At 48.8% G+C, this 11,242-nt stretch overlaps 1 protein-coding gene across 3 annotated transcripts; it reads left to right on the top strand.

The window, feature by feature from the left end:
- The first annotated feature begins 629 nt into the window (after positions 1-629).
- Positions 630-9,818, top strand: Nagk (N-acetylglucosamine kinase). 3 transcript variants are annotated; one of them, XM_087215933.1, is made up of 11 exons: positions 899-991; positions 1,078-1,161; positions 2,711-2,795; positions 2,950-3,048; positions 3,869-4,010; positions 4,791-4,901; positions 5,591-5,703; positions 7,371-7,458; positions 8,263-8,360; positions 8,684-8,762; positions 9,486-9,818. In XM_087215933.1, the coding sequence occupies exons 4-11, from the start codon at positions 2,989-2,991 to the stop codon at positions 9,674-9,676; spliced, it is 882 nt and encodes a 293-aa protein (XP_087072059.1). In that variant the 5' UTR covers positions 899-991; positions 1,078-1,161; positions 2,711-2,795; positions 2,950-2,988; the 3' UTR covers positions 9,677-9,818. The 3 variants fall into 3 exon arrangements, with proteins under 3 accessions (XP_004849952.1, XP_004849954.1, XP_087072059.1); XM_004849895.4 differs by lacking the exons at positions 899-991; positions 1,078-1,161 and adding an exon at positions 630-813; XM_004849897.4 differs by lacking the exon at positions 1,078-1,161 and having other exon boundaries at positions 817-991.
- Positions 9,819-11,242: the final 1,424 nt, after the last annotated feature.

The following is an 11,242-nucleotide window of genomic DNA, read 5'->3' as shown; positions in this document are numbered from 1 at the left end:
TTCGCTGAAAACTTCTCTGCAAGAAGGGCAGCAGTTGGGCAGGGGACAGGGGACAGGAGCCCTGCTTTAGAGGATCTGCGTCCCTAGGCTTAGGTCCCGGAAGAGCTGCCAAGGACAGGAATCTGACTCAGAAGTGCCCGAAGGAGCCACAGGTTGACTCTCAGACCTGGCCAGCATTTTCTTCCTTTCGGCTCCCACTTCTTTTCCAAACACCTTGTAAGGAAGAGGAGCGGGGTGGTGGCTGAAAGGCAATAAAAGGCCAGTAAAACCGTGTCTGTTCGTTTCCCTGCTACTTTCTGTGTACGAAAATACCCTCTACAAAGAACTAAACTGGGTAATAGATGAACGCTCCCTTCTTGGGAATGCCAGGGCCGCATGTAGGAGGCTTTTCTTTTCCAGACAGCCTCTGCTCCTCCTCCACTTACAAGAGCGCTGTGTAAAAACCTGCACAAGTGTTTGTTTGCACGCCCAGACAGATGGTGGGCTGAACTTTACCGGAACTTCTGTAACAGGCCGGGTTTGGGCGCTCGGCTCCCGGAACACCTCTCGATGGGGGCCGCCCCACATGCGTCACCCTGCGACTCAACCCACAGGCCCAAACTGGACTGCCAGCAACTTCCGGTGCCCAGTGGCTGATAGGGCATTTGCGTATCGGATATCCTCTAGTGGCTGCTCTGCTTGGGATCCAGACGTCTTGGGAGGCCAGGTCCAGGGGGCCTGAGGGTCCAGCCCGGAAGGAGCCGCTAAAGACCGCGGAGACTCAGCCCCTGGAACCCTCTCGCTAGGGACAGCCGGGAAGAAAGGCGAAGGGCGGTAAGGAGAGCCCCGCCCCGCGCACGCGCGATGGGAGCCAGCCGGCCTCGCCCGGTGATGTCACGCTGGGCGGTGCTGAGCTGGCTAGAGGGAGAGCGACTGCTGGTCGGAAAGCAAACCTTGGGACCTGTGGAGGCTGTGGCAGCAGCATGGCTGTGCTCTACGGTGGTGTGGAGGGGTGAGTGCGGCCCTAGGCCAGGAGCCTGTGAGGGAGGCGGGACGAAAGGTGATCAAGCGGGTTGACAGATTGCCTCGCACCTCAAGGTCCCGCCACTTTGGGCTCCTGGGATGCGGACTCCGCTGAGTAGGAGTGTGTGCATCCGCAGCGGCGCCCTTGCTCCAGTGGCCGTGAGTCTTGCAAGTACTCCTTGAGACAAGGCCACGCCCCCGGGGGGGTCAATTGTATTTCACTGCCAGATCACGCCCCTTTCTCCCACAAACTCCTTACTTTGCTGTCTCCTTTTCCTCTTTCCTAGTCTAGGAGTTTTGCGGAACAAGTGTCAGGCGTGGAGTTGCTGGGTGGGAAGTGGGGCGTGGAATTGTGGGGGTGGGAAGCTGAGACGAAGATCTTTGGTAGAGAGTATCTGGGAGCTGGAGCTGGTACGGTTCAGTGTCAGCTTGTCCTGATGGCCTGAAATGACCTTTTTTCCTGCTAGCACAATAGGATTCTCGGGCTTGATTGAGCCCATTTTCCTGCTCAGAGCTTGTCTATTAAACTTTTGGTAATAGGTCTGACTCTGCGTGTGACTTTGGGTAAGACATTTGTCCACTTTTGTTTTCAGTTACCCCGTGTGTAAAGGACAGGGATGAACAAAATGATCCATTGATTGCTCAAGTCCCCTGCCAGTGAAAACATTCTGTGAATCTGGGTGTGTCAAATCAGGGAACAATAGAAGGTGGCTGTTGAATCTGACAGTGGATTCACTTCTGTGGCAACCACATCCCACTGCTGACTTACAAACCCCTAATTCATTTCACATGAGTTGTTAAGGTTGATCTCCATCCTGTATCTGTAGCACTTTTTAAAAAAACTAAGTACAATATAGGAGTTTGCATCCATCCTTGTTATAATCTGTGAGATGTAACACATTTTTTCCTGTTTGTTAAGAGATTGTTTTGGATGTTGAATCTGCCACTCCATGCCTTAACTTACCTTTTGAAACTTCACATCATTTTTGAATTGATCAGCAGGTCTTCAGTGTCCTAAGACATCCCAAAAAGTACTGACCAATAAGGAAACATACATTTCACCACCACAGATATCCCTGTAAGCTACTGTTTCCCCCAGTAATCAGCATTGTAAGGTTTAGTTGCTTAAGTAAGCATAAACTCTCCATGCCATCCAGTCATTTCTTACAAGGGTGTCTTGAAGACCTTGGCAACTGGAGCTGGATCTTGAAAGGCAGCCTTAACTGTTGTTAGAGAAGCAAAGTGTTGCTTGTACCGAGGTCTGTGCTAGTTATGCAGCTAGATATATGATCCTGAGGTTGGCACACTGGAGCTCATAATCTAGTAAGAGATAGACATAAAACAAGCTGAACACACTTGTTATACAGGAGTCTTTAATAACCAAGGGGTCATTGTGAAGCCTTCCCTAATGGAGCTTTAATGTGTGGGGTAGGCCACACATCAGAGAAGTTTTTAAGGTCTAGGCAGTGTATAAATAGGGTCTCCAAGGATAAGTAGGATAGCCTCAGGGAAGATGAGCAAGAACTATTTCAGTTTCAAGAGTGCAGCAGACATTAAATCACAGTGGTAGCTTTGGCAGTGGTGATGGTGTTTGCTGGAGCTGTCTCCTTCATCACTCTGGGCTCTGCCTGCAATAAGGACTGCACAAGCTTAGCTCTTATTTGTGAGTTTTTCTGAAGAGGACTGAGTGCCCTCTTGTGTTCTGTAGGGGAGGCACACAGTCCAAGGTACTTTTGCTCTCGGAAGATGGGAAGATCCTGGCAGAAGCAGATGGACTGAGCACAAACCACTGGGTAAAAGCCACACCAAGGGGACCAGAGGGCTTGTTTCTGATTTTCTTCTTTGTTACTCCTGTTGAGGTGGTGGCTGGGGCTCATAGAGCAGCCAGTAGGGGCAACACAGGTCCTGCAAGGCTTTGTAACTCCTCCTCTCCTTGATTGGGGCCAGCTGATCGGGACAGACAAGTGTGTGGAGAGGATCAACGAGATGGTGAACAGGGCCAAACAGAAAGCAGGGGTGGATCTTCTGATACCTCTACGAAGCTTGGTGAGTCTGAGGTAGAGCCAGGGAATTAAGCTAACAGCAACACTGAGACAGGTGGCAACTTTGGACTTAACGACTGCAGAGGAAAAGGCTTCCACAGTCTAGTTCCTGCTGTCAGAATTTTCATGATCTAACCCTTTCCCATGGCTTTAATTGCCAATAAGCCACAAGCATATTGGAAGACCATGGGCTCTGGAGAGCCATTGAGACCTTGGTTTAAATCCCATCTCTGTCACTGTGTGACCCGTATGCAGGTTATTTACCTTCCCTAAGCCTCAGTCTCCTCATTTTGAAAATGTGCATAGCAGAACCTACCTCAGAGTTGCCGGGAAAGTAAAATGACCTGATACATCCCAAAATGGTTAGCACAGGGCCTGACCTATAAGCACTGAGTAAATGTCAGCTCTTCTTAGTCCCAGCTCAGATCTTCTCCTAAGCTGCAGTAGCTCCCACTACTCCCTGGATATACCAGTAGGGTGTTCTTCAGGTACGACCAACCCCATGCATTTTAAACCAAGTATATCTCTCTAGCATCTCCCTTCACCTTGCAGCTCTACCTGATTTTTCTAAGAGCACTGCTGTCCTTCCACCTCCAAACATGACATTGTCAAATCCCATTTCTGCTGTCCATCCCTAGTCCCAGGCTGTTCTTACAGCCATTGTCTTTTGAGGGGTCCTTGTATGGAGTGAGGGACTGAGGCTGGCAGAGCAGGGTGTAGGCAGATGTAGAGAAAAGGTACAGGCATCCAGAGGGGAGGGGGTTGAGAAAGGAGTAGGGTCTGGGGCTCTGCTCGCTGGCTCACTCACCTTCCACATGGCCTAGGGCCTAACCCTGAGCGGTGGGGAGCAGGAGAATGCAGTGAGGACCCTGGTGGAGTTGCTGAGGGACCGATTTCCCTACCTGAGTGAAAACTACCTGATCACCACTGATGCCACTGGCTCCATCACCACAGCTACACCAAATGGTGAGGAAGTGGAGGGAGGGGTGAGGTTGAGAACTGGTTTTCCTGGGAAAGCCCTTTAGATGGCAGCCAGCAAAACTTGTCTTGCAAATACCCAGAAGGCAGCCTCTATCCATATTCCCTGACTCTCTTTTCAGGAGTGTAAGTTTCTGCCAGAGCAAGGACCAGGTGGACAGAAGGAGGGAGGACAAGAAAAGCCCCTTGGTGGGAAGTAAGGAGTGGAGTCAAATGGAAGACTCCCTGCAGTGGAGCGAGCCCCTGGGGACAGTGTGGTGAGCTGCAGGCTGGGGGAAGCCATAAGTACCAAGTAGGAAGTAGGGGAGCTCTGTGATAGTGGAAAGGTTTCTGGAATCAAGGGATTGGTGTTTGAATCCTAGCTCCTATTTTGCCAGCTCTGCCATCTCAGAGAAGTGATAGAACTGAATTTTGGTTTCCTCATCTATAAACTTCCATTCATAAGGCACTTTTGGGTACTATCACTGTAAGGACAGGGTGTAGCACACAGTAAGCACTCAGTAAATCAGGTAGAGTCACCTGAAGACTAGTTAGGGAAGGAGCCATGTTTCCTCAAGGAGGTGCAGACTCGTGTGATTGGAGTTTCTCTGAGCCCCAGGAGCTCCCCTTCAGGAAGGAAATTAACTGGGCTGTTTTCTCCTCTGTAAGACTGGGTGGTGATCCCTTTGCTGGGGGTGGGGGCTGGTTTCTGTCCAGTACTTCTGAAGTCAGAAGCTGTTGTTCTGTGCGAGCCTTGCCCACACTGAGCCTCCCCTGCCCTTTCCCCAGGTGGGATCGTGCTCATCTCTGGGACTGGCTCTAACTGCAGACTCATCAACCCTAATGGCTCTGAGAGTGGCTGTGGTGGCTGGGGCCACATGATGGGAGACGAGGGCTCAGGTGAGCTCACACTGAGCCTGGCTCAGAGCCCTGGACCTTTCTCTTCCTGCACATTCCCAGTTTACTGTCCCCTGCTCTTGGCCTGCTGGTCCCGTGGAGCTCTCTGAGGGCAGCTCCTCCACCTGACCAGTGCGAGATAATGCCCGGCAGATCATAGAGATGTAAATGCTAGACTAACTGCTTACCCCGCTCCTCAGCAGTGAATTGCACCTAGGATTCATACCTTGGCACAGTGGCTGTGGCCTACCTGTATTGACTTTTGAAGATTTAAGGAAGAGTTGAAACTGAAGGGAAAGGCCATAGATGCCAGGTGGTGCCATACCTGTCTGGTAGTGGGAAAGGAGTGTGAAAACTCCTCCCACTTCACCTTTATGGATGACATGTACATTTTCATAGGGTCTCTTGGAGTGCAGCTCATGACAGCCTGTGACAACTGACCAACCTTGTTTTGGGGTAGGAGCTGGTGTGACACAGGCTCACCTGTTCTGTCTCTCCCCTCCCAGCCCTCCCTTATCTGGGTCAGTTAGATGCAATTTGATTATAGGTCCTTCACCCTTCCTCACCCCCTGCTGGGAATCAGGAACCTTAATTTGCTATAAAACCCATATAGATCAATAACCCTGTCTAGGTCTGAGTTTCCTTTCTGATGAGCTTGGAGAGATTTTCTTAGCCCTCTCTGTTTTCTACAGCCTACTGGATTGCACATCAAGCAGTGAAAATAGTGTTTGACTCCATTGACAACCTAGAGGCAGCTCCGCATGATATTGGCTACGTCAAGCAGGCCATGTTAAACTATTTCCAGGTACTCCACTCCTTCAGTGAACACACACACCTAGGATAGGGCAGTGGGGACCCTAAGCTGGAGTAGCTACAGGAGAGGTACTGGGTGGGTCAAAGGTGGGTCAGAGCTACAGGATGGAAAACTGTAGATAAGAACAGGATTCAGAATGATGTGGGCAGTACATTCCAGAAGGATTGGTTTGGGAATAGGTGGCTAGCTGGACTTCATTTTTGGGCAACTAAACCCTGATGGGAGATAAAAGCATGGGCATTCTAAGCTAGGATGAAAAGTATGGCGTGAAGTCCAGAGGCAGAAACAGCAAGTGGCATCTGAGTAAGTGCTGGCTGCTTTTCTGGCTTGAGTGGTTCAAGAGAACCCAGTAAGAGGTAGTAGGTAGGGAAAGATCTTGGGGAAGTGCAAATTTCTACCCAGGGCACTTGACTCATTGTCTGCTTATTCGAGGTGGGTTAGGAGAAACAGCTCCCTTTAGCAGAGCCATAGGTGAAAGGTGGGAGAGGTAGAAGGGAGAAGAAGGAGAGGATAAGTTTATTTGGTAGCTCTTTCTCTGCATGAGGGTCAGTCTTTGTCTAGCCACTTTGTTAAGCTAGGGCCAGGGCCAAGAAAGGAGCTTAGAGATGCTGAAAGGGAGGGCCTATCTTCTCAGGGCCAAGAGATTAGTGATTCAGAGGAGCCTTGGCCTGTGCCAGGATAAAGAATCTAAGGGCCCAAGACTGGAGGAGAAAACACCTCTGAAGTTGTTGCTATGGGAAGTTCAGTTAAGCTATCCTGACCCAGCCACTAGTATGTCTGCTGTTCTGTCCTGTATCCTACAGTCATTCTTATACAGCTCTTACCGGCAGGGCACAGTAGTGCATGCCTATAATTTCAGCTGATCCGCAGGCTGAGGCAGGAGGATCACAAGTTTGAGACCAGCCAGCTTGGGCCATCTAGCAAGACCCTGTAGATAGACAGATAGATAGATAGATAGATAGATAGGTAGATAGATAGAGCTGAAGGCATAGCTCAGTGATGGAGTGCTTGAGGCCTTGGCTTTGATCATAAGCACTGCAAAAAAAAAAAAATTGTTGCCAAGGTTAAATGAAACAGTGTATAAAGTGCTTGATACATCACCATAGTTGCTTAAATTTTAGTGCCCCTTCTTTTAGTAAGATGTATTCTGGGGAATCACTGCTTCCTCCAGAATTTAAAGGCATTCAGGGTGGTAGGTTTGTTGGTGGAAGAAGGACCTTATGTGGTCACATAAGTTTGGAAGAAATGAATTCATTTCTTCGTCACAGTGTTTTTCAGAAACTTTGATTTGCTAATGTGTGATTCTCTAAAGGAGTTGCAGTATGCATTATTTCTTAGATTCCTTTGACCAAAGAACTCTTACCACAAGTACTTCAAGAAACCACAGAACACTCTGTGGTGAACTCAAATCTGTATCCTCTGCTACCTTTAAACTAATCTGTAATTAGCAACAGGGTCTATGTTGGGGAAAACAAAACTTTTCTCAAATGAGAAAAATCTCAAATCTGTATAATTTCTAGAACATAAAAAAAAACAAACACCCAGAGCTATTCAAGCTCTTCACATAGTAGAGACATTAGGAAGGCCAACTTTGGTGGGCACAGTAGGGATTTTCTTTGCTCCTAATTACTGTCTTATGCACCTTCTCTGTCCTGCAGGTGCCAGATCGCCTAGGAATCCTCACCTACCTGTACAGGGACTTTGATAAAAGCAGGTTTGCTGGGTTCTGCCGGAAAATTGCTGAAGGTACTGGAGGTGGGGCAGGGTTTCTTCTGGCTTTGTTCGCTGAAGACATCACTAATTAGGAGGCAGAGTGGAGTTCAGATGGGGGCTGGACACCAGTGTCTCTTTCATTCAGTGACCACAGTGTCCTGCCTCTTCAGGCCTTGGTTGTGGAGCAGAAGGGCAAGGGGGTTGTATTGGGAGTTGTTTCGTATTACCTGGGTTTCTCTCCTTGACAGCTAGTATGGCTTGTACAAGCTATATGCCTGTTTTTGAGAAATTTAGGTATCAGGTGTCTTAAATCTATACATTTTTAAAAAATACAATTATACCCAAAGAACTTAGCATAGGGCTTATGTGTCTACACATTGCTTTTCTACTGTAAGGCTCACACTCCCTTAATCTGGATTCCCTCACCTTAGGGCATCCCAGGGCCCTCTTAGATACTGCTGGACTGAGGCCCTCCAGAGCAGAGCCTGGAAGGCACTGGCCAACAGCAGACTGCTGGAGGAGGATGGGGTGCTCACAGGAATATTGACTGGCTTCGCAGCCAGGGTCCTGGGTCCCTAGAACTGAGAGACTAAAAGGAACAGATTCACAGTAGCTATGTTAACATAGTAGCCTGGTGTCAGGGTGCTTTAGGGACTCTGCAGCTCTCTGTGCCTGATGAGCCCCTTCTGATTGGCAGGGAATGGTAAAGAGATGACAATGGGCATCCACCCTGACCTAGACTTCCCAAGCTCTAGGTGGTTCTGTGTTTGCTGCCTAGAATAACCCAGGATAGGCAGCTCCTCAGGTATTTACCAGCCACCCCGCTCCCTACCCCAGGTGCTCAGCAGGGAGACCCCCTTTCCCGTTACATCTTCAGGAAGGCTGGTGAGGTGCTGGGCCGGCATATCATAGCAGTGCTGCCTGAGATTGACCCGGTGAGTAGAGGTGGGAAGTAAAGGTGGGCAGCTGCTAGGCCAGATTTGGCCCTTTACTTTCAGTGATGGGGCTGCCACATTCTATCCAGTCCTCTCCCTTCTCTCTTTCCTCTGTATTGTTGCTGCTTACCCCTTTTTCTTCCTCTTCTCTCCTTTGCCTTTGTGAATTTCCAGTTTTCCGGTTTTTTTTCCCCTTCCTTGAGTCCACCTTCTGTTTTTTGGCTAGAGGAGATGATCTGGGATGGGTGGGTGATCTGAGGAAGCCACCCCTGCAGCACTGGACTTGGTTGGCCCAAAGCCTACATTTTCTGTCCTCTTTCCAGGTCTTGTTCCAAGGAGAGATGGGCCTCCCCATCCTGTGTGTGGGCTCTGTGTGGAAGAGCTGGGATCTGCTGAAGGAAGGTAAGTCTCGGGTGGGAAAGAGGGGGGAGGGCAAGGGCAGAGGATAGGGCTAGGAGGAGGTGACCTAGGGAAGCTGGCTCCCCCTGGGAGAACTGGGACCTAGGCCTGAGGACAGGCTACTGATGCCTCAGCCTAAGGCCTTCAGCCTTCACTGTGCCACTAAGCCTGTTTTACTATGCTCCATCCAACTTCTTGATTTTATTTATTTTGGTATGTTGATTGAACCTAGCATCTTATGGATGCTAAGCATATTCTCTACCACTGAGTTATACCCTCAGCTCCTTAAACTCCGAAAAAGATGTTATATTCCAAATGATTTATTAAATAACCACTTTTTGAAACCTAAAGTCAAATCTGAGAATCAGAGCTCTGCCCACCCTGTGATGACCCATGGTGATATCCCTAACATAACTTCTTAGCCGGGCAGCCTTCTCTCAGGCAGTTTCATGGTTTCTATTTGACATGCTACAGTAGCTTAAGGACCCCCCAAGGGAGTTCCTGGCATTGCATGCTCTGTAGCTGAAAGTCAGGTCATCAGGCTGTTGGCTCCAGCCCCACAGCTGTTTCTTGGTCCATACACCCTGTGTGCTAGATGCTTGGCATCTGGGCCCTTCCAGCATCTTCACAGAAATGCCTGGACATCTTTGTCCCCTCTTCTTTTCCCAGTTCTCCATACAGGCCATTGGTCTTGTCTCATTTCTGCCTTTGCATTCTTCCTTCCAGGTTTCCTTATGGCACTGACCCAGGGGAGAGAGATCCGGGCTCAGAACTCCTTCTCTGGCTTCACACTGATGAAGCTGAGGTGCTCCTCTGCCCTGGGTGGGGCCATCTTAGGGGCCAGGCACGTCGGGCACCTCCTCCCCATGGACTACAGTGTCAATGCCATTGTCTTCTACTCCCACACCTTTTCCTAGGGGCCTGGTTCTGGCTCCACCCACTCCATACCCACTGGACATTGGATGTTAGAAGGAATTTTTTTCTTTCTTCTTTTTCTTCTTCTTTTTTTTTTTTTAAAGAAAGCACTTATAGCAGAAAATAAAGGCACTTTAACCAGTCCTCAGTTGGATTGTGTTATCAAGCACCTATGCTGTGTACATCTTTAGTGCACCTCCAGCAGATATCCCGGAGGGCTCAGGAATGGTTTTGTCCAAGGTTTAAAGCCCCAACCTCAGGTGCTTGGTCTATGGTCTGCATCTACTCATCATGCTCTTGGGCACATATTTTATCTGAATCACCCAAATGTATCCCCATTACCATACATACATGCTGTGTGGCTGCCAGTTAACCTGAGTCCTCAGTTTTCTCCTGTCAAAGAGCGAAATGATTCCTGCTTTACCAGTCAATGGAACTAAGTAGTCTCCTCATTAAGAGCAACCTCAGGCATATCACTCCCTCCTGAGGGATCCAGAGGGATTTAGGGGATGGTACAATTTTAGTCTGGGAGAAGTTTTACCTCACTGGATTTGATAGTTGTTAAGTTGTAGTTTTTCATGTGAATGAATTCCTAGGAGGATTGCTGAGATCCAGGGCCACCTAGACATCTACCTATTCCTGGCTGCTCCTGTCCTGGTTAAAGCATGAAACTTTGTATTTGTTTTGTGGCCTTGGAAATAGTGAGCGTCAGTGAGGAGCATACATGATTCCTATCCCCTGGTTTCTGTAGTTTGACCAACAAAGACAACCATAAAGCTTCCTGTTTTGCTGCCTGTGCAGCTTGATGACTAAAGACGCTCTTTTTTTGGTACCGGAGATCGAACTCAGGTCCTTGTGCTTGCGCAGCAGGTGGCCAAACCACTGAGCCAAATCCCCGGCAGGACACTCTTGACCCATAGTGGCTCCCTCTGCAGGGGTCCAGAGTGTAACAGAAGGCATGGATCATGTCCTGGACATCAGTTCTCAAACTATGCATCAATTCTGGAGTTTATTTTAAAATCAGATTTCTGTTGTCTTCTTTCCTCCTCTCCCTAAGTGGTAAAGGATGGGTGAGATAGGTGAGTTTTCTTTTTTCTTATCAACAACAAAAATGATAAGATTTTGCTATGTTGCCCAAGCAGGTCTGAACATCTGGGCTCAAGCAATCCTCAGCCCCCAGAGTAGCTGGGAATATAGGCAGGCAGCCACTGTGACCTGCCAGTAGAATTTTCATTTCTACTAAACTGATTAGGTAAAGGTAACTTCTGCTGCAGATATCCAGCACCTGTCTTTGAGGGAGTTTGACACTGTAGCTTTTGAGTTCTGACTAGCCCCTCTCAAGGGTTCACAGATACTATCTTGTTCCCTAAGTCAGATGACTGTTCATTCATAGTGTAGCATTCATACAGAACAGAATGGCCGCAGCTCTCATCCCATCAGCAAGCTAGAGCTTTGAGCAATAAGAACTCAAGTCAAGTCCCTTCTGAAGGGATAGTCAGCTAGCTCTGTCTCCAGCCTTGACTGTGGGGGTCCAGCACTCAGCATGTCTCCAGCTTGCAGAGAACAAG

Source organism: Heterocephalus glaber, unplaced genomic scaffold, assembly GCF_053883595.1.
Source record: "Heterocephalus glaber isolate CG9 unplaced genomic scaffold, H.glaber_assembly_v1.0 deba00001456, whole genome shotgun sequence".
Taxonomy (NCBI): domain Eukaryota; kingdom Metazoa; phylum Chordata; class Mammalia; order Rodentia; family Bathyergidae; genus Heterocephalus; species Heterocephalus glaber.
Note: the sequence above shows the minus strand (reverse complement) of the source record. Positions and strands in the feature narration are given on the sequence as shown.